General features: G+C 36.6%; 1 protein-coding gene across 6 annotated transcripts in view; it reads left to right on the top strand.

Annotated features, from left to right (window-relative positions):
• The window catches only part of KANSL1L (KAT8 regulatory NSL complex subunit 1 like), a 154,186-nt gene that overhangs the window by 120,294 nt on the left and 10,145 nt on the right, over window positions 1–23,747 (top strand). For 5 of the 6 annotated variants that reach the window (XM_053597789.1, XM_053597785.1, XM_053597786.1 and 2 more), the window contains 3 exons: window positions 10,780–10,942; window positions 14,234–14,341; window positions 22,740–22,868. In XM_053597789.1, the coding sequence (XP_053453764.1) occupies window positions 10,780–10,942; window positions 14,234–14,341; window positions 22,740–22,868 (400 nt within the window). The remainder of the gene's footprint in view (window positions 1–10,779; window positions 10,943–14,233; window positions 14,342–22,739; window positions 22,869–23,747) is intronic. The other variant, XM_053597790.1, reaches the window with a different exon arrangement.

The raw sequence follows: 23,747 nt of genomic DNA, 5'->3' as shown, positions 1-23,747 counted from the left end.
AAATGGCTATAAGTATCAGCTCCATGACTTCAGAATTTTTTTTGCAGTTTTTGGCCGGGGCTGGGCTTGAACCCGCCACCTCCGGCATATGGGGCCAGCGCTCTACCCCTTTGAGCCACAGGCACCGCCTGACCTCAGAATTTTTAAATAAATAAAACTGTATTTATAGGACCTTACTTATCTTTTATAATCCCACTCATGGTGTTTCCTGACCTTCTGATACCTACCCTGTTTCCCTGAAAATAAGACAGTGTCTTATTTTAAGGTGTGCTCACAAAGATGCGCTAGGTCTTATTTTCAGGGGACGTCTTATCTTTCCTCTAGGTAGGTCTTATTTTCGGAGGATGTCTTATTTTCGGGGAAATAGGGTAGTATTCTTATGTAACCTTCCTGTTTACCCATGGTATTCTTAAAGTTCTCCAACTTATTTTTTTATTTTCCTCTTTTATACAAATATAACTAACCTACATAACCTGCTAATCTCATGTAAATCATTTACAAATGATACTGTTACTCTGAAGGCTATTTGCATTTTGAGAAGCTGGTCTTGCATAAGTAGTGAATTAAATATAAAATAGTCACATTAGGATTATGGAAAGCTGTGTGAGAAACTATTTTGAACAGAATTTTTTCATTATTTATAAATTTTAGCATGTAATCCATAAGTCATTTTTTATATATTTATGAAAACAACTGTAGTAATTATAACAATTGAAGTAAAATTGGCTGGTCATGGTAGCTCATACCTGTAATCCTAGCACTTTGAGAGGCTGAGGTGGGTGGATTGCTTGAACTGGAGTTCAAAACTAGCCTGAGCAAGAGTAAGATTCTGTCTCTAATAAAGATAGAAAAAAGAAAATGAGCCAGGCATAGTGGCTCATGTCTGTAGTCCCAGCTATCAGAGAGGCTGATGCTAGAGGATGGCTTGAGCCCAGGAGTTTGAGGTTATTGTGAACTATGACACCATGGCATTCTAGCCTGGAGCAACAGAGTGAGACTCTGTCTCAAAAAAAAAAAAAAGTGATTATTTGAGGAAAAAAATGTGAAGAAATTAAGAGATGAGCCATATATATGTAGAAGCATTTCTGACAGAAGGTATAATATATAATAAAATTTTAGTTTACGGTTTTCATTTCCTTTTTAAAAAGTGAAATGATTAAGTTTGTAAACTTTGCTTAAGAGAATGCAGGATATTTTTTCAACCGAATAATAAAAAAATTGAGAAGAAAAACTTGGGCGGTGCCTGTGGCTCAGCGGGTAGGGCGCCGGTCCCATATGCCGGAGGTGGCGGGTTCAAACCCAGCCCCGGCCAAATTAAAAAAAAAAAAAAAAGAGAAGAAAAACTTAAATTGAGGTTATAAGTAATGATACTGAAGGAGAAAACATGTTGATTCCATAGTATAGGAGGCATCTGATTAAATGAGGAAAAGGGGTGACTTGAGGTGACTCAAGTAAGGAGTATTCTTATCCTACTGGGACGTCAACTCCTCCTCTTGCAGCCACGCCTACTTCATTTGCACCTACTGGAGCATCTGCTATGGACAGTGGAAAGTATCTTGGTTGAGGGTTTCTGTACCTTGCTGCAACAATTCTGTTACCCTGAAGACCTTTATGGGTTAAGTTGGAGAGATACATTTGTAGCATGTGTAACATTATTCCTGTGAGAAAATAATGCTTTATGTATTTGTAGATAAATGTGGAAGGTACTAACTTATAAAGAGTCTATGAGTCATTTTTGATAGGGAAGCAGAACAGCTTAGTGGTTTTATGCATGGATTCCGGAAGACACACTGGATTGAAATCTCAGTTCTACTTCTTTTTTTTTTTTTTGTAGAGACAGAGTCTCACTTTACTGCCCTCAGTAGAGGGCCATGGCATCACACAGCTCACAGCAACCTCCAACTCCTGGGCTTAAGCGATTCTCTTGCCTCAGCCTCCAAAGTGGTTGGGACTACAGGCGCCCGCCACAATGCCCAGCTATTTTTTGGTTGCAGTTCAGCTGGGGCCTGGTTTGAACCCGCCACCCTGGGTATATGGGGCTGGCGCCTTACCGACTGAGCCACAGGCACCGCCCTCAGTTCTACTTCTTAATAATAGTGTGCAGTATTGTGCAGAATACTCACTGCCTTGTTTTCCTCATCCATAAAAATAGGGTTACATTCACATGGCTACATTCAGCTGGAGCGTCATCCGTGCCAGAAGAAGCTGGCCTCACTCATCTGGCTGTTGGCTAGGGCAACTTAGTTCTCCTTGCAGCCTCTTATGTTCCATGAGCTAGAATGGCTTCCTTCCATAGCATCTCAGGACAGTGCTCCAACGTGACAAGGAGGAAGTTACAAGCCCCTGGAAGCCTAGGCCCCAGATCTCAAACATCATTCCTGCTGCATTTTGTAGGAGAATGCAAATGACTTGGCAGGCCCAGATTCAATGAGATGGAGAAACAGACCCTACCTTTAGAAGGAAGTTTCAGCAAAGGAGCATACATAAGGGATGGAAGGAATTTGTGACCCTTATTATTAAGAAGTCTTCCCCTGAGACTTGTGTTTATATTAAATAACATTTGAAAGTTACTTAGCCCCATGCCTGGCATATAAGTGCATAAAAGTCCTCATCAGATGTTAATGATGGTAATGATTTAGTGGATAGGACAAAATGGAGGAATCAGTGATGATTTTGGTGGAGAAGAGTGAAATGATAAAAGTATTATTTTTGAATGATTAACTTGCTACCTTTGAACAGGATAGTTTGAGTGGGAAAAGATCATAGAAGCAAATCAGTAGATGTAAGGTTATAAAGAGTGAAGATAGTGGAATTAAAAAGACATATGTAAAAACATTTTTTTTTTTGCAGTTTTTGGCTGGGGCTGGGTTTGAACCCGTCACCTCCAGCACATGGGGCCGGCGCCCTATTCCTTTGAGTCATAGGTGCTGCCCTATATGTAAAAACATTTTGAAGAAGAAATAACTATACTTCTTAACTCATTTAATGTGGTTAAAGAAAAGTTTTCTTTTCTTTTTTTTTTTGTTTTGTTTTGTTTTTGTGGTTTTTGGCCGGGGCTGGGTTTGAACCTGCCACCTCTGGCATATGGGACTGGCACCCTACTCCTTGAGCCACATGTGCCACCCAAAGAGGAAGAGGAATAAGAGTCGAAATGGTACTGCTGAGTTTATTACTTCATAAAATGTCCCAGTCTTAATAGTAACTCATATCTTAGATTAAGAAGAAGTAGAATATCAGCCAAATCTGGCTGTCAACTTAATGTCCTCTCATTCATAATTCTGTAAACTCCATTGTGAGGTGAATGAATGAAACAATTTATATCTCTTCAGAGCACAAACCCTAAATTACATGTTTTTAACTTAAGTGCTCCTCAGTTACATGTGTATGTGTTTTTTCTATGGCCCGTTCTTCATTGTGGTTTATTAATTCTTGTAAGGCACCAAGGAAAGAATGGCAAATATTCTCAATCTCTCTTGCTTATTATCTTTGTTTCTTTCTTTTTTTCCCTCTTGCTTATTTCAATTGATTGATAGTGGCTATTGGCTGTCTAAAGCTCTTTTTGAAAAATATTTTGACTGGGCTTGGGGAAGGGAATGCTTTGATTAGTTAGAATGCTTAACACAATGAGGGAAAGACTGGTAGCAAACGTGGTATATTATTTCCTATATTAAGGTGTCATTACATCAGCGTTGACATGTTTGAATGACTAATTCACTTTCCATATTTCCTAGAAGATAATATATAAATAGATAAATGAATATGTTGCTTTATTATTTAGAGATCACTTGCATGTACAATTTGGGAGGTGCTTAGCAAATGGGAGTAATATATATTTAGTTTCTTGAAAATCTTAGGGAAATTGAGCCAGTACTAGTTTGCAAACTTCTTAGTAATATCCAAAATAATGTATGTTAAAATATTAAATATTTTAGTAGCTTTGTTCACTTTTATAAATTTTTTTGAGAAATGCCTCAAAATGCAGTTGCTTTATTATTCACCATGTGAATTGTAGTTTGGCTTTCAACAACAGATTATCTTCAGAAAAAAATAGATATACAAATCTTTTAATAGTATTCTATTCTTTTACAGAAAATCTTTAACTTTTGGTATCATGCTGTGATTTATTGCTGTGATGCTATTGTGCTCTGCCAGTTACATCCTCACTATTGCTGATAAATCTTAGGGGTAGTTATTTTTCAACTTTATTGCCCACTCAATATAGTTCTTAGTCAGGGTTTTGTATTTACCTCCCAGCTCCTTGCTTGTGCAGTAAGTTTTCCTTCCTACTTCCCTCCCTCTCTCCCTCTGTCACCCAAGCTAGAATGCCATGGCCTCAGCCTAGTTCACATCAACCTCAAACTCCTGTGCTCCAATGATTATCCTGACTCAGCCTCCTGAGGCTGGGACTATAGGCACATATCAGCATGCCTGGCTAATTTTTCTATTTTTAGTAGAGATGGGGTCTCACTTTGCTCAGGCTGGTCTCAAATTCCTGAGCTCAAGGGATTCTCCCTCCTCAGCCACCCAGAATGTTAGGATTATAGCATGACCCACCACACTTTGCCTGCCTTCTTCTTTAAAAATAAAATCCAAATTATGCAGAGGAGCAGTGTGTTCTGCTGAAAATAAATCTTTCCATAAATGACCATAGAGAAAAAAGAGCAATGTTATGTCCTTAAGTTTGAAAAAGGACATTTGTAAATGCAATTGTTTTCTTAATTTTCTTTTCAGATTGTTTATTGCTGATGTATAGAAACACAATTTATTTTTGTGTATTAATCTTGCATTCTACAGTTTTTCTGATTTAATAGCTGTAATAGTTTTTTGTAGGTTCTTTGGGATTTTCTTTTATCTCAGAGTATGTCATTTACAAATAGGGAGTTTTATTTCTTTCTAATTTGGATGCCATTTAATTTTTTTCTTGCCTAATTGCTCTGACTAGAACTTCCAGGATAATGTTGGGTATCAGTAGTGAAGGTAAAGAAGGTAAGGTCGTCCAGATCTTCCGAGAAAAGTTTTCAGTCTTCCATTGTTGAGTGTGACGTAAACTGTGGGGTTTTCCTACATATGTTGAGGAAGTTCAGGTCACACGTTTGTGAATATATCTATTGGAAGAGTCCCAGAAGTGGAACTGGTAAGACAAAGAGTATGTACATTTATAATTTTTGTTCCAAATTTCCCTCAGTGGGGAATTGAATCAAATTACACTCCTACCAGCAATACATAAGAGTAAGTATTTCTCTACATCTTTGGATTGCCCATCTTTGCATATGTTTAAGAGCCATTTTTATTATCTTTCTGTGAACTGACATATACTTTGTCCATTTTTCTGTTGATTTGTTATGTTTCTTATTGGTTTAGAGTTCTTCATATATATTGAGAAAATTACATATATATGTATACACACATATACATACATACACAGACATACATATATATATACAGACTATATACAGGCTAGAGTGCCCTTGTATCAGGCTAGCTCACAGCAACCTCAAACTCCTGGATTGAAGCAATCTTCTGGCCTCAGCCTCCCATGTTACTGGGACTACAGGTGCTACCATAACGCCTGGTACCACAACATCCAGCTAATTTTTTTTTGTGTGTGGTTTTCGGCCAGGGCTGGGCTTGAACCTGCCACCTCTGGCATATGGGACTGGCGCCCTACCCCTTTGAACCACAGGCGCCGCCCAGCTAATTTTTTTTTATTTTTAGTAGAGACAGGTCTTACTCTTGCTCGGGCTTGTCTTGAATTCCTGAGCTCAGGGGATCTTCCTCCCTCGGCTTCCCAGAGTGCTAGGATTACAGGTGTGAGCCACTGCACCAGGTCAAGAAAATCATATTTTTATAATATATACATACATTTTAAAGGAAATCAGTCCTTCATTATGACTTGCTTTTCTTTCCCAGTTCATTTTGTGTTTTGACTTTGCTTAATGTTTTTTTCCCATGTATAAGATTTTTTCTTATTTTCATGTGGTTGAATTTATCAATCATTTTACTATGACATAGATTTTGAGTTGGAGTTCAAAATTTTTTCCTCATTTTGAATCATAAAATAATTCTCTTGTATTTTTTTCTTGCTGTTTTGTTTCTGCTAGAGATTTTTTTATTGATCAGCATTACCTGATCAGGAGAAATTTAGAAGGACTATATAAGCTGTTATAATTGAAATGGTATTTTACCAATAACAAAAGAAATTGTAGCATTTTATTTCCTTCAGGCTTTTAAGTAAACATGAAGTTACGTAATAAAAGCATTATATGCATTGCATTTAAATGGCTACAGTTCTTAGCATGCTCCCATGCCTTTCTTTCACACAGCCTCAGTACAAGGTTAGTTAGAATCTGCTTAATATGAACAAGACTTGAGGGATGTAAATTTCATTAAGTTAAGCCTGTCAGTTGACAAGTCCCATCTATGTATGCAAAACCTACGTATGCTAAATTTGTAGTCTTCCAAAATACCTAGCATGTGTCATGCAATGCCTAAGCATTGGAGATACCAGGATAAACATGATGAGTACTCAGAAAGACAAGCCTCAGTCTTCCTAGAGAACACCTAAATAATCCTGAACAGAACACTGGTAGACATTTAAGGCTATTCTCAGGCAATTGCAAATGGAAATGAGGAACATCCTACTAAAAACTGGAGGAAAAGTGATCCTTGTTATAAAGTGGCAAGAAGCTTGGCTAAGTTGTGCTCATGTTCTAGTCTTTTATGGAAGGTAGAACTTGCAAGAATGAAATTGGATATTTGGTTGAGAATATCTTTAAGCAAAGTGTTGGAGGACTGGCCTGGTTCCTTCTGACTATTTATGGTAAAGTGCCAAAAGAGAGAAATTACTTAAAGATGGAGTTGTTAATCAAAAATGAAGCAGAGCCTAAAGATTTGGGAAATTCTTAGGCTATTTATATTGTAAAGAATGAGAAAGCCTGTTCTAGATGAAAACTAAGGGTACGGCCAAGGGCCCTTTTGATACCTGAGATCAGTATGGATCCACCATCCCAAGAAAAGCTCACTGCTGTACATCAAGTTAATGGAAGAATAACCTGGAAGGCAATTTAGAGATTATTAGAGTTGCCTTTCCATCAAAGGCTCAAGAGTATAAAGGTCCTAGGGTGAAGCAGTTTCAAATTTGGGGCCGCCTGAGCCTCTGGGATCTCAGCATGCACCCTGCCCAATGGCATCTCACATTATGGTCTCTGGTCCCTACTATCATGCGTCCAGCTATGGCTGCAGGGCATTCTGGTATAACACAGTCTATGTTGGCTAGCCCTGTAGAAGACACTGGGGGCAAATTTTGGTGACATCAACATAGCAGAGTCTCCACTGGGACACAGGGAGTTTGGGCTTTGCCTAGAAAAGCTATTAGTGCACATTCCAGCCTGGGAGAGCCACAGGCAAGACCCCAGTTGGCAAAAATGGTAAAAGCAGAATCACCATTTATAAGAGCCAGAGGCTCAAGACCCTAACCCATGATAGCTTTGGAGATAGGATCACAGCTCCAATGGGTCCAAAAGGGAGAATATTAAACAAAGAGGATTATTCTGGAACCTTCAGGTCTAGTGGAACTTAGGGGGTCTGGGATAGAATGCTGTAGACAGAATGTGTCCACCTAAAAGTTCCTGGGTGAAAACATATACCCCATTGTGATGGTATTTGGAAGCAGGGCCTGTGGAGGTTACTTGGTCATAAAGGTGAGCCCTCATGAATGGAATTAGTGCTGTTATAAAAAGGACCCCTGAGAGCTCTCATCCTACTTCTGCTATCTGAGAGTACAGTGAGGGGATACCATCTATGGCATGAGAGAGTAGACTCTTTACAGACACCAAATCTGCCAGCACTTTGATCTAGGGCTTTTCCGCCTCCAGAATTGAATGAAATAAATTTCTGTTATTTATAAGCCATCCAGTTTACAGTATTTTTTATAGTAGTCCAAACAGACTAAGACAGCATTTTATGGTAAGCCTACTAAAAAGTTAAGACACAAAAAATAGTAAAAGAAGCCAGAGGAAAAATAATACATTTCCTTAAATGAGGACAACAATAAGACCTATAACTAACGACTCAAGAAAAACAATGGAGGGGCGGCGCCTGTGGCTCAGTGAGTAGGGCGCCGGCCCCATATGCTGGGGTGGCGGGTTCAAACCCAGCCCCGGCCAAACTGCAACAAAAAAATAGCCGGGTGCTGTGGCGGGCACCTGTAGTCCCAGCTACTCGGGAGGCTGAGGCAAGAGAATTGCTTAAGCCCAGGAGTTGGAGGTTGCTGTGAGCTGTGTGAGGCCATGGCACTCTACCGAGGGCAATAAAGTGAGATTCTGTCTCTACAAAAAAAAAAAAAGAAAAGAAAAACAATGGAGGCCAGGTGACTGAAAGTATCTTGATAGCCGGGCGTTGTGGCGGGCGCCTGTAGTCCCAGCTACTCGGGAGGCTGAGGCAAGAGAATTGCTTAAGCCCAGGAGTTGGAGGTTGCTGTGAGCTGTGTGAGGCCATGGCACTCTACCGAGGGCAATAAAGTGAGACTCTGTCTCTACAAAAAAAAAGAGAAAGTATCTTGAAAGTACTGGAAAAAAAACAAAGCCAACTCAGAATTTACATCCACCAAAATATCATTTAAAAAATGAAACACAGAAAAAAAAAAAGAAAGAAAGAAAGAAAGAAACACAGCTGGGCATGGGGACTCAATGGCTTTAATACTAGCACTTTGGGAGGCCAAGACTGGAGGATCTCTTGAGGCCAGGAGTTCAAGAGCAGCCTAAGCAACATAATGAGACGCTGTGTCTAAAAAAAAAAATAAAAATAAGTGGGCTTGGTGGCTAATCCTATCTTCCTGGGAGGCTAAACTAAGATGGTCTCTGGCCCATGCAACCTTCTATCAAGACCTTATATCCACAAAAAAAAAAAAAGATATCATACAAATGTTTCAGATAAATGTAAACTGAGATAATTTGTGCACAAAAAATCAATACTATAATAATAAAGGGAAAAGGAATATGATCCTGGAAAGAAGTAGGAAATAATAGGAAGCAGCTAAGAAGCAATGAGAAGGGATAAATATATAGTCAGCACACATGAATGCTGATGGTTAAATCAATAATCGTAATATATTGTGGAGTTATAAATACATGTAGAATAAAACTGCTTAACAATAACACAAAGAGCAGCGTAAATGAGTAAATTGTTTTAATGTCTTAGTAAAATGGTAAAAGGAATATGGTAAAAGGAATAATTTGTATTATCCTGTGGAAGCCAGTAGGTTGAGGATAAACGTTATAATCACTAGGGAAACCACTAAAACAAAGTAATAGAACGTATATGTGCAAGTTTTCAGAGGGGGGAATATAACAAAATATTTGATTGATTAATATTAAAGAAACAAGAAAGGAATCAAATATAAAACAAACATACACTAAAGGAAGTCATCAAGTCTACTTGATAGCTCTATGAAATGGTTAATAAACTTAAAAAGCTCCTAGGAAGATTCATCAAGAGTATTATATTTAGGGTGGCGCCTGTGGCTCAGTGAGTAGGGCGCCGGTCCCATATGCCGGAGGTGGCGGGTTCAAACCCAACCCCGGCCAAAAACCAAAAAAAAAAAAAAAAAAAAAGAGTATTATATTTAGTTTGACATTTAAAAATCAGTTAATGCAGTTTACCACGTTAACAGATTAAAGAAGAAAAGCCAAGTAATACTTTCAATAGATTCAGAAAAAGAGTATGATTAAATTCAGTGTTAATATGCTTTTTAAAGTTTTGGGACACACCAAAAAAGAAAATCCAACAATCCACATCATTCTTCATTCTGATAAATAAAAATCATTCCTGTTATAATCAGGAACAAAACAAGAATATCTCCTTTGCACATTTCTATTCATTACTGCACTAGTGAGTCCATCCAGCATGGTTATAACCCCCTAAATAATAAGAAATGTATTAGGATTGAGGGCGGCACCTGTGGCTCAGTTGGTGGGGCGCCGGCCCCATATACCGAGGGTGGCGGGTTCAAACCCGGCCCCGGCCAAAACTGCAACCAAAAATAGCCGGGCATTGTGGCGGGCGCCTGTAGTCCCAGCTACTCGGGAGGCTGAGGCAAGAGAATCGCTTAAGCCCAGGAGTTGGAGGTTGCTGTGAGCTGTGTGAGGCCATGGCACTCTACCGAGGGCCATAAAGTGAGACTCTGTCTCTACAAAAAAAAAAAAAAGTATTAGGATTGAATAAAAGAGATTAAACTGTTATTATTTGCAGCTAATATAATTAAATAATAGAAGACTAAAAGAATCTATGTATTGTTAGAATAAGAATAGCAAAGTTGTAGCAAAGTTTATATACATTCAATATATAAAAGTTAATTGTTTTTAAAACCGTTTTACAATGAAAATATTAAATTTAATTAGGAATATAACAAAATATGTGTAAAACTTTTATAGAAAAAATTACAAAGTTTTATTGAATGAAATTAAAGATGACTTAAATAAATGTAGAAATATGCCACATTCATGGATTCTTTTCTCTTTACCGTGGTTTTCTAAAATGAGAGAAAGAACCATTTTCATATTGTTTTTCATTTTGAAAAACCAGAAAATAGCTCATCAAATCTTACTAGATCCACGGCCGAGTCTTTAATAGTTTTTCTCACTATTCTATGTTATTTTGAAGCTCTTCCTTCAAGGCAAGTTACTTAGCCAAACTTTATTCTGGTCATTCAGATATTATAACTGTCTCTCATACCATTTTCAAGCAAGTATGAAGTCTCTGAATTATCTTTTTTCCTTGCAGACTTTGCCTTCAAAAGAAACATTTTTAAATACTACAAAAATGCCTTGCCTACAATCAGCTTCAACTTGGAGTAGCTGTGAACACAATTCAGACTCTCAGCTATTAAGGGAACATGTATCAGAGTTGGATTCCTCTTTCCATTCTGTTCTATCATTGCCATCAGGTAAGCCTCTGCATAACAATTTCTTTTTTTTTTTTTTTTTTGAGACAGTGTCTCACTTTGTTGCCCTCTGTAGAGTGCTGTGATGGGAGCTGACAGCAACCTCAAATTCCTTCTCTTTGCCTCAGCCTCCCAAGCAGCCAGGAACACAGGTGCCTGCCACACCTTTTTGGTCGTAGTTGTCACTGTTGTTTGGCAGGCCTGGGCTGGTGTTTGTGGCTGGCGCCCTACCTGGTTGAGCTACAGGCACCGAGCCTGCATAACAATTTCTAAGTAACTTTGGATTTTTTCTAAATCGATATCTAATCTTATAAATACTGAGAATCTAAAACAATGTTATAACTTTGTCACTAGAAATTAGAACTAAATAGTTCCCATGAAGAATTAATTTAGTCATATGCAGAGTTAATGTTCTAAGTTGATTCTTTAATCTCTTCTAAGCCAATTTGATTTACTTTGAGAAATAACTAGTTTTTCATCTTCTCTGTTTAATTTTGAGTATTTTATTGGTGACATGGCTATGCTGAGATGTTTCTCAGTAATAGTAATTTAGCATTCTTTTTCTCATGCTCTGATTTGCATGGAGTTTGCTTTGCCAAACATTCCTCCATTTATAGTCTGCATTGAATTTTTCCCAGAGTGAAGAAAACTGTCCATCTATAAGTATAGTCAACTTACAGAACCTCAGGAGAGAATATCTGTAATCTATAACTGAATAAATGAAGCATATACATCTCCACGACCCTAAGATGGCTTTAATTTGCCAGTTCTAGATTTTTTTTTTTATCTTTTTAGTCTTATTTATATTGGAACTAAAGTAAATTATTTATGGTAGAAATATACCTGGGGTCATAGCTCACAGCAACTTCAAACTCTTGTACTCAAGTGATCCTCTTGCCTCAGCCTTCCAAGTAGCTGAGACTACGAGCACCTGCTATAACAGTGGGCTTTTTTTTTTTTTTTTTAAGTAGAGATGGGGTCTAGCTCTTCCTCAGGCTGGCCTTGAACTCCTGAGCACAAAGGCCTCCGAGTGCTAGGATTATAGGGATGTACATCTGACCTTAAAATAAAATTTCTAATAGGAACTGTATTATTCCATCTTTGAGAAAACCTTAAAAATAGGAATAATAATACAACAATAATAATGCAGCTAACATTTAGTCTTAGCATACACCGGACCCTGTATATCCTAAGCACATTACTTTTATTGTTTAATTTTCACAATTCCAGGATACTTGTATATTCTTCATCTACCTATAAGAAAATTAAGCTTAGAGATGTTATTCAGGATTACTCAGCTAATAAATGATGACCCAGGATTTAATCTTAGGTAGTCATTCTCCACAACCAAACTCCTAACCATACTTTACTGCCTGTTTTATTATTGGCAAATATATTTATCTGATGACATAACTCTGAAAGCTGGTTTAAATGCCCTTTAACCTAAGATTCATATGCTCCCTTTAATAAATAAAATTAGCTTATTTACCTAGTGGTTAGGGTTATTCATTCCTTCTTCCATGCAGTTAATAAAAATCTCAATACCTACTATATACAAAGTACTAAATAGGTACTAGAAGTACAAATACAAATAAATCCCACAAAGCACTTGCATTCTAGTTAAAGACAATGGAAATGTACGCTAATTTAGTACAGTAAAGTGCTATAAAATATTTTGATATAAAGTGCACAGGTTGCGGTGTGAGTACAAAAAAAGGGACACGTGTGTAACTGGAACAAGGACATTGTCTTGTTACATCATATTCTCCCACAATTTACAAAGAACAGTAGTAGAATATTTGAAAATTTCCTTATAAATGCAAGTAATATTTCTTTGGAGAAAAAAAAACATATGTTTAGGTCATTGGATAATGTCAGAATCCTGAAATCTTTTAAGTAGCATTTTAAGGGAGAATATTTACTTTATATTCTCACTTTCACTTTGTAGTTTTTGTGTGATATTATAGTGCTAGGATTCAAATCCATCCTTCCTCTGTCCCTGGGGACAAACTCCATGAACTGGTTTATTTCTTTTTGCATGTTTTTCAACACTTGAATATGGACCTGCCATTAAAATAGATCATTTGAGGGAGAGAGACATCTTTTTTTTTATTTTCTGAGACAGAGTCTCACTTTATTGTTCTGGGCTAGAGTGCCATGACCTCAGCCTAGCTTATAGAAACCTCAAACTCCTGAGTTCAAGTGATCTTCCTGCCTCCTCAGCCTCTCTAGTAGATGGAAGTACAGGTACTGGCCACAATGCCTGGCTAATTTTTCTGTTCTTACCAGACAGGGTCTTGGCTTTTGCTCAGGCTGCTCTCAAACTCTTGAACATAAGGGATCCTCCCGCCTTGGCCTCCAAGAGTGCTAGGATTATAGACGTGGGCCCCAGCCCCAGACCAAGGCATCTTTTCTTTAAAATCCAGACTTCCTTGATCTATCCTGATTTAGTGTACTCATAAGTAGTTTTCCTAAAAGTAGCTACCTTCTTGAACTCAGGGGAGGAAAACTACTTTTAGGAAAACTACTCTTTAAAATATTTGTTTCTTAGGGAAAAGTTTAGATTTCTCTATTAATAAATGTTCTTAAAGATGATCCTGTTTTTACATTGTTGATTGTAATCACTGTGAAGCACATCTTCTTTGTTCCTTGTCTTCTCTTTGGTTGTGAGAATATAGATTATAAGCTTGGTAAATTGAAGTTCTTTTTCTAAGCCTCTAAAGAAAGAGAGCTAGTTTGTCAGAAAGTTTTTGTTTTTTGTAAAAGTAGATTTGTGATACGTAATATTAATAAACTAAGGGAATTTCACGTGAAACTTGTTTTCATAAAAGGTTAGATTTGAATTATAAAGCTGTTTCCTACCAAGTAATTAATCTAAGTAATTACATATTTTTTTGAAACCTCATTATTTCAAATGCAAAGTTTGTGGGGATGAGGTGGAATGGATTTAGAATCAGCCAGGTTTGGCTGGTTTTTTTAAAGAAGTCTCAGGTACATTTGTTTCCATTCATCTGTGTATGGATTAGTGTTTATAATCACTGTATATCATATGTACTGTTTTAGAAAGCTCTTGGAGTTGTTCGTCTGTTAACTTTTTAATTTATTTATTTACTAAGCACACCTAATAACTAATTTTCAAAATACTGCTCCAAACATACTCGGAAAGAGCATTTTGCTAATTTTTGCTTATTTTTCTAAGCAAATATACTATTTATAGAACGAGAGCAATCTTAATATTATAGTCCGTGAAGAGTAATGTTCACTGAGAACACTCTTATTCCTTTATCTTTCCAGATGTACCTCTTCATTTTCACTTTGGAACATTTTTAAAAAAGACTGAAATAAAAGGAGATCTTGCTGAAAATAAATTTGTAGGCGACTGTATCATATCTCCATCATCTGGTATGTCACATTTACAATTCTTGTACTTTATATTCCTTTTACATCCTTTATACTTATTATTTTTGCATTCTAATGAAATAAAATTTTAAAGAATGAAAGTAAATCCTTAATTTTTAATATTCTCTTTCCACAAATCATGTGCACACACACACACAAGTAGAAAATACAAAGGAACAATTTTACCAAGAAAGGTAACATATATTGAATGAAAAATTATGTAATATTTTGATAAATATAATAGAGAAATTAAACAAATACTGAGAAACAGCATTCCTGCATGGTTGACTAATAAGGGTATCAGTTCTTCCTATTAGTATATATGTTTCATGCAATGTTACTTAAAGTTTTAATAGAATTGCTTAACTTAGTAAAATAACTCTAAGGCCCACTGGGAAGACTTCAACAGGGAAGATATCAAAGAAATTTCTGGAAAAGTATTGAGAAAAATCTAGCCCAACCACATATGGAAACATGACAAAAATCTATAATAGCACAGATTCTATTTTTGCTTATATTTAGGAAAATAGATCGATGAAGTAGACTACATAGTTTATTACAGGAAGGGAAGAACCGCCTATCAATGAGAAAAGAAAATAGAGAACAATTCAATTAACAATATTGTTATTCAGTATTCTAATACTATTGTTGTTCATTTTTTTTTAATTGAGACAGAGTCTCACTTTATCACCCTTGGTAGAGTGCTCTGGTGTCCTAGCTCTGTGAGCAACCTCAAACTCTTTGGGCTCAAGTGATTCTCTTGCCTCAGCCTCTCCAGCAGCGGGGACTACAGGCACATGCCACAATGCCGGCTATTTTTTTGCTGTTGTTGTTTAGCAGATCCGGGCCAGGTTTGACCCCACCAGCATTGGAGCACTAACCCTAATATTGTTGTTATTTAATAAACAATAATGCTTAGTGTCCTGAGTAGAGTACTTTTGTACACCCATTTTATGTCATGAATGGAAATAAAAAATTCCAGTTAATTCCAAGGATTTTAAATAAAACATTTGAACTACGAAGTAAAATTTGAGTGCTGTGAATGAGAGAAAAGGCATTGTCTATACTTGGAAGCAATTAGAAGAAAAACATTAGCATATTTTGATTAAAATCTTAACATCAAAAAGTAATATAAACTAAGATAATTACTTCCAGGTGAAATAATCATCTACCTCAAAAACATGAGTCAAATGAACACCTGTTAGAATTGGAGTTTTAATACATTTATACAAATCAGCAATGTTTATAAGTACCAGCGATAACTAGATAGCATATATAATGGAATAAACTGCCAGACACACTGACAAGGACAATACCAAATATTTTGGATTGAACTTAACAAGGACCTATATGAAGAACATTTCAAAAATTTACTGGAGAGTTCAAGAGAACATTCCTAAGAGAGAAATTTCCTGGTCCAAAACAGTACTGTAACATAAGAATGTCAGTTTTCCTGAATTTATAAATAGAATGTAATTCTAATCAGATTGACAGAGGTATTATTCTTTTGGAACAAAGTAATTCTAAAGTTTGTATCAGAGGGAAGATGTTTAAGAGTAGCCAATAAAATTTCTAAGACTAATAAGTCTCAGATATCAAAATGTAGTATAAAGTTATAATCATTAAAATGTAGTTCTGGTGGAAGCCAAATCAAGGGAACTAAATTAAAAGCCTACCGACAGACCCCATATACCTATACCAGACCCCATATACCTACAATATTACCTATATTGTAATATGTAATATTGTTCATTATATGACAAAGTGGTGTTTCTTATCAGTGTGAAAAGGACAGCATAGTCAATAAATAATGACAGTAAGATTCTTATGAAGTACTCCTTATATGCAAACACTGAAGGGCTTTTATTAGTTAATTCTTTTAATCTGTACAACCCTGTATGATAGGTATTTTCATACTCTGCTTGACTAACCTTCCCCGAATCACATTTGAGTAATGGTAGAACCAGGATTCCAACAGAAGCAATGTGGCTCAGAGCCATGCTCTGATCAGTGAAGTTTCCTCTATAATTGGTGGTGTTAAATAATGACTCTTTGGAAGAAATAAAAAAAGAGATCCCTATCTCGTACAGCACAAATTTAAGATGAATAAACATTGAAATATGCTTCAAGTAGATTAAGAGTTAAATGTTAAAAACAGATATCTTGAAAGAATTAAGAGACAAACTAGATATACCTGATGATAGTACTGGCTAAGCTTTACTGAGTGCTTATGTCAGACACAGTGAGAATGTTTACTGTTTTTGCCTATTACACTAAGTTTAAAGAATGTAATGATCAATTCTGACATGACTCTAGTAAACTTCGCACCCTCCAATATGTCAGATAATTAAGAACTGATACGAACCTTGGAAGCACTGGAAACACATTACACGGTCTTTAAACTATGTATTCTTTTTATAAGCTCAGTGTGGTTAAAAGACTCCCTTGCTTACTTTTTGTATCTCCTTAAAATAAATATTTGCTGAACTGTTAACTGTATTTTGACCCAATTATTCCATGTTCGATCCTACTGTAATCCTAAGTATGAAGCAATCTTTATTTACAACTACATTCATTTTAACACTTTTTGGAATAATGAAGAACATAAGGACATGGTTAATTATATACTATATTGTAATATGGAACCTTAATATCTTGGAAGTTCATATAAGGATGAAAACATTTTTCAAACAATGTTATGACATAAGGTGAAAATATTTTACTTCTGTGTTTGCTACAATTATAACCATGTAGAAATGTTTATTCTTTATTTATTTATTTATTTGGAGACAGAGTGACACTATGTCACCCTGGGTAGTGCCGTAACGTCACAGCTCACAGCAACCTCAAACTCTGGGCTTAAGCAATTCTTTTGCCTCAGCCTCCCAAGTAGCTGGGACTACAGGCGCCCGCCACAACCCCTGGCTGTTTTTTGTTGCCTTGGTGTCAATGTTGCTTAACTGGCCCAGGCCAGGCTCGAACCCGCCACCTTTGGTGTATATGGCTGTCGCCATAACCCCTGTGCTAACAAGCGCCAAGCCAGAAATGTTTATTCTTGTATCAACCAAATGTAAGGTGTAAATAAACTGTTGAGATTCTTATTAAACCAACTGTATACACACACACAAAATTTTGAGATGGCAATTTGAACATAAACTAGCTTAGATCATATTAATGAATTATTGTTAGATCTAACCTGCATTGAAGTTATATAAAAATGCACACTTTATCAGTTAGTTTGTTAGAGATTCACACCAACATGTATGTACATGAAAAGATGTGTTTGGGCTTTGCTTTAAAATACTCTAGCAAAAAAATGGTGTGAGAGAGCTGGAGCAAGATTGGTCATGAGTTGATCACTGCAGAAGCTGAAGGATAGGTACGAGGCAGTTCATTATTCCAGTCTCCTTTTGTTTTTGAAATTTTTCCACAGTAAAAAGTTAAAGAGAACAAGAAAAAAGAAATGAAAACATCAAGAATGAAGAAAAATTGTCGATATGTAGGGGGGAAAGCCTAAAATACTGTATAGTTTATGTTCAGTTACTTTTTCATGATACAATTCCACTCACTGGAATTTATCCTGAAACTAAATTCTTTTCAAAGGGGAAAAAAATGTACTCATGAAGACGATTATTTCAACAATGTCTATAATTAGCAATACTATAATACTGAAAGGAGTATGCTAAAATGAAAATACATGCTGTGTTAGAGATGAGGTGAGTCTGTTCTAATGTTGCTCAACTATTTGATTTTAGAAAATAGTGTAAATGTGTCAGGCACAAAATTAACAGTAATGTTCAATAATGTAATGAAGTTTCATCATTTATGTCTTAAGCAGCTGAGTCTTAATTTTTCTTTTACTGCTAGTGATTTCTATAGAATTAAAATTGGGGGTCAGAATTTATTATCCACCTCCTCTGTGCCAGGCAGACTATTAAATGAAGAATCAATGTGAATCATAGGAAATCAAAGAAATTATAATGTAATAGGGGGAAGACACCAGTAACTATTATATGCTAAAAATATTCTATAAAGGAGGAGTATGTGTTCTGCCTAGAAGCCAGAAGAGAGGTTAAGAGAGATAAGGAATGGGCAAAGAATGACGGTAATGCCAAGTGTAGCTTCAGCTACTTACCTGGAATTTACAGAGGAAGAAAGGTGAAGTGTTGCATATTGGTGCTTCTCAAATTATTTGAGGGATGTTATAAGATTGCAGATTCAGATTCCATAGGTCTAGAATAAAGCCTGAGAGTCTGCATTTCTAACAAGGTCCCCAGGTGACTCTAATGCTGTTGGCCCATACCGAGTATTAAGGCTTTAAATAATGGAAACAAACATGTATCCTTGTCATGGAGACATGAAACAATGTGATGTGTTCAAGTATCTACAAATAGCTTGGTATTCCTGTAGGGGAAAGTGTGCGAAGGTAAGTAGACAATCTCTGTATGCCTTGCCACTGGCCTGGATTTAATCATGTTCTATTAAATTTCACCATCACAATAGCACTGCTCACTTCAGGTAACAAGGAAGTAGGGAAAAGCCAAATGGTGAATAGATGATTATTCTCATCATGAGGAAATACCAGACAAAACCAATTTAAGGGCCTGAACTTAGCAAAATATTCAAGGTTATGAAAGACAAGGAAAAAAGTGGAACTGTCTCATATATACGATTTTAAAGAGATCTGTCAACACAAGTAGTGATCATAATTTTCTGTAACATTCTATGGATACTGGGGAAAATCTGAGTAAGACAACATGTAGATTAGCTAATGGTATTAATCTGTTGATTTCACTATGTGAGAAGATGTCATTTTTTTTGAGAAATACGCATTGATGTATTTAGGGTAAGGGGACATCATGTCAGCAACTTAATTTCATTCGAGTTCAGAGGTAAAGCAAATGTGATAAGTTAACATTTGTGAAATCTGAGTAAGGGATATATAGGAATTCTTTGTACTATTTCAAATTTTCTGTAATTCTGAGATTGTCAAAAATAAAGTTTTATTGGGTGGCGCTTGTGGCTCAAAGGAGTAGGGTACCAGCCCCATATGCCAGAGGTGACAGATTCAAACACAGCCCCAGCCAAAACTGCAAAATAATAATAATAATGATGATAAAGTTTTATTTTTTGAAGAGTGGATGAGAAACATGACAGAACCTAACCTACACAAGTAAGCTATTTCTTTAACCCACACTTCTGATCTAAACCAATTGCCATTCTCGGTATCTTTCCAATTTGTTCCAAATTTACTATCTTCATTTCTTTCATTGTCCAACATAATGCTCTTCTAGCTACACTGCTGACATAGCTTTCTAAGGAATTTTTAATTTTCCTTCAATCACTAGCCAGATTGATCTTTTCAATTAGCAAATTTCATTGTTATACTTGCTCCCCACCCAAATTCCTTTTAAAACATTTGAGAGGGATTTTTTTTTTAAGTAACACATTACAAACCTAAGGGAGTATTCTTAATAGAGAGGACTCCTAAAGCCCTATCCACATGAGCTGGCTCCTGCCTGCTCGTGTTTGTTTCATCATGCTACCCTACAGCTGTTCAGTTCCTGAATTTGTCCTGCTTCCTTTGAAAGCCATTTGCACATGCTGCTCTTCCTTCCTTCCCTACCTCAGCTATTTCTATCCTTATTTGAAATCTATCACTTTGGGAAGTCTTCCTAGAACTCTTACTAGCTCTCTATAGTCACACAGTGTACTCCTTTTTTATCATACATTATAGTTACAACCTTTGAGGAACATCTGTAAACTAAATCAAGGCCTGGGACCATGCCTGCTTTTGCTTTTAGAATAGTGCCTGTCATGTTATTGGCTCTCTCTATAAACCTATCGGTTGATTAAATGAAAAGGGAGAAGTAATGACAGGAGACAGGAGAAATGTTCTGTCAAGGTGTTAGGAGGGACACTAGGATAGGATTTGGGAGATCCAGAACTGAAGTTAAGATTTCCTTCACAAAGTTTGATACGCTTTTAGAAGAAAAGTAAATTACTTATAGATTTGTAGAGGGTGAACTGTCTTTTGCTTGAAATACTACAGCAATATGTTCTCACTAAAACAAATGGACACTAACTTCTTGAACCACTACATGTGCCAGAACACTAATTTTAAAATTTAGCTCTCACGATTCCAGTTACTTCCTAATAGACACTGAGATTAGACTTATTCCTGCCAACTTGTTTTCCATTTAACGTTATTTCCCTTTAAAGTCACTGTTTTCTTACATCTAGTTCTGCCCTGTAAATCTCATTTGCATTCCTTTGTAGTAATCTTTTTAATCCCTTCTAAAGTATACCTTCATCTGTGATGTGGTTATTTTTTTTCATTTGCTGCTTGACATTCAAATGAGTTCTCTGAAATCTTACTGTCAAATTAGTGTTACTGATTCTGGACATTTTTTTGGCTGTTTCTTCAAGTATTTCCTCCCCTTCCTGATCTCTGTTAACATGTTTTGATTTTTTTCTTACCCCATGTTGTGCATCACTCTATACTAACAAGTTGTAGAAAACCTCTTCCAGACTCTTTATTTTGGTTTTCAACTGTATCCATTCTATTACTTAACCCAGTTAGTGAATTCTTGTTTCTTTTTTAAAGAGACGGTCTTCCTAGTCTCTCCCAGCTGGACTCCAGCAATCTTCCCACCTCAGCCTTCTGAGTAGCTGGAATTACAGGTGTATGCCACAACACCCAGCTCGTTCATTAATATTTGAACAATTATACTTTACACTTCTAAGATTTTGCTGGAGAGGTCTTTTGCCTGTTTCTCTTGGCAATATTAGTTGTTTTAAAGACTGTATTCTGGATGGCGCCTGTGGCTCAAAGGAGTAGGGCACCGGCCCCATATACCGGAGGTGGTGGGTTCAAACCCGGCCCCAGTCAAAAAAAACCTGCAAAAAATAAAAGACTGTATTCTGTGAATGCTCCATTAACTATTTCTTGAGATGGTTCTTCCACTTGCAGTTACTATCTCATTCACAGTGTTGGTATTCTGACCTTTGATTGCATGCTCATCACTGAAGCTGATATTCACCATTAAGATTGTTCTACCACCACTTCTGTTTGTGGGATCCATGTAATGGGTAGGGTAGAGGTTTATATTTTATTACTTAAAGCTTTCACACAATGCTGGGGTAGGCAGAACATTTCAAGGTGGGACACATGGGCATTGCCTTCTGTCCAACCATCTGTTTCTCTGCCCAAAGCTCTGCTAGCCTGGCTGAGATACTGGCATGTGAGGCCAATGTATCATTTGCTCCAATTTAATTGTCCTGCTCCCAGATTTCCTTTGCTCTCTGGGTCTAAAGCACCTGTGTTGACCCACCACAAACTTTTGTGGCAGTATTTTGCCATGTGCTTCCTCTTCAAATTCCATATGGTATCTACCTCTCATTGATTTCTCACGAATTCTGCTTTAGAAGTTCCGTTTTTGCTCACAAATGTAGATATGTGCGTATCGGCGCAGTTCCCATGTATAAAAATTTTGTCTGTCATTTCTCAGGTGCTTTCTCGTCTTGAAACTAGACTCCTGGTCACTGTTCATAGGCCATGCCCTTAATTTCAGTACCAGTGAGTTTAGTACTTCTGACTACACTTTTTTTTAAATATTCCTTTCCGTAGCTCCAACCGTTTAAAAAAAAAAAAAAAGAGCCAATTTGGTAATTACACCAGTAGTGGAAATATGGAGTTTAAGTTAGACAATTTTCATGATGATAAAGGTAACATTTACTGAACACTTATGTCAGATGTGCTTCTACTATTACAAGAATTAACTCATTTAATTCTCACAACCCAAAGATAGCTATTACCCCTATTTTACAGATGAAGTAACTAAGGCAGAAAGTAACTTACAGCTGTATTCAATTCATTGTTTTGAAAAAAAGAACAGAGCTAGTCATTGTCAGAGGAGGATGAAATCTGTTTCTTGTTCTCAAGGAGTCCCAGTTTGTTGTGACCCTGTTGAATCTTACTTGGTCCTGAATTGTTTCCAGATTTAAGGGTAAGCAAGAAATTAAGGATTCAGATCATATTCAGCCAAGATTTACAGATCTGAACCAATCCTCAGTCTATACGTTTTGCAGTTGGAAGACTTTGAGAACAGATCACCTTTCCTTTTCAACCCCTTCAAAAAATGAAGCAGTATAGGAAATTGGGCACTTCCTGAGGATGTCTTTAAGGAATCCTGTTCAGGTATTTTTAGTTTGAGTTGTCTATCTCAGTACTTAAGATGCAAACAGAACAAATGAAATGATAAACTACAGATTATTTCATTATCTGAAATTTTGAATGGTTATCTTAAAATTCTGCACTGGTATAAATAAAAATAATAGATTAACATGTTCACTATTGTTAAAGAACTAAAATTTGGTATTTCCTTTTCATTTATTTTAGTACATAGCACTTCTCTAAATCAATGGAGAAATGGATATTCACCTACATGTAAACCTCAAATAAGGTCAGAGTCTTCTACACAACTGTTACAAGGAAGAAAGAAAAGACATTTGAGTGAAACAGCATTAGGTAGGTTAAAACGAAGATATGAACTAGTGCTAAATATTGAAAATAAAGAAATTCTGACCCTCAAAGAACCCGTCTCATGGGACTTTATAATCCAGCAGTCACTGTATTACACAAAACACCTGGGACCCTATGAACACTGAACAGCTTCTTCATGTAGTTAATTCAGAGCTTCCACTTTATGGCAATTATTTCCTTCCTGTATTTGCTGTCTTCTACCAACTGTCCTCTGAATAGGTTTTAGTCTCCAAAGTTTGTTCTTTTTATTTTTGTTAAGAAAGAGACTCACTGTCCTCTGGCGCCCTGGGTAGAGTGCTGTGGGGTCATAGCTAAAAGCAACCTCAAACTCCTAGGTTTAAATGATCCTTCTGCCTCAGCCTCCCAAGTAGCTAGGATTACAGGTGCCCGCCACAACACCCAGCTAATACTTTTAATAGAGACTGGGTCTCACTGTGCTCAAGCTAGTCTCGAACTTGTGACTTCAAGCAGTCCTCCAACCTCAGTCTCCCCAGAGTGCTAGGGTTACAGGCATGAGTAACCACACCCAGCCCCAAAGTTGTATTATGAACTCAAAACAGGCTAGTGGAGATGTTTGAGTCACTGCAGATTCCTCCAATTTTGACAGCATCAACAAGATTTAACTCAACCACCCTGTTCAATTCTCCTTAGGAGCATATAAACACAAGAGTTCAGAGATGACCAAGAGATATCTTTGGAAATTAGAACTCTTCTAGCAATACGGACTGAAATTTGTTGTGGAGATTTGAAAAAGATGGTTACCAATTATTGCTAATGATAAAAATTAAAAGTGGCAAGATAAATTACAAACTAATTATATCTGGGATATACTAGACTATGATTATACACAATGGATTTAATACT

This window comes from Nycticebus coucang, chromosome 7 (assembly GCF_027406575.1).
Source record: "Nycticebus coucang isolate mNycCou1 chromosome 7, mNycCou1.pri, whole genome shotgun sequence".
NCBI classification, from domain to species: Eukaryota; Metazoa; Chordata; class Mammalia; order Primates; family Lorisidae; genus Nycticebus; species Nycticebus coucang.
This window is presented reverse-complemented; position numbering and strand designations above follow the sequence as displayed.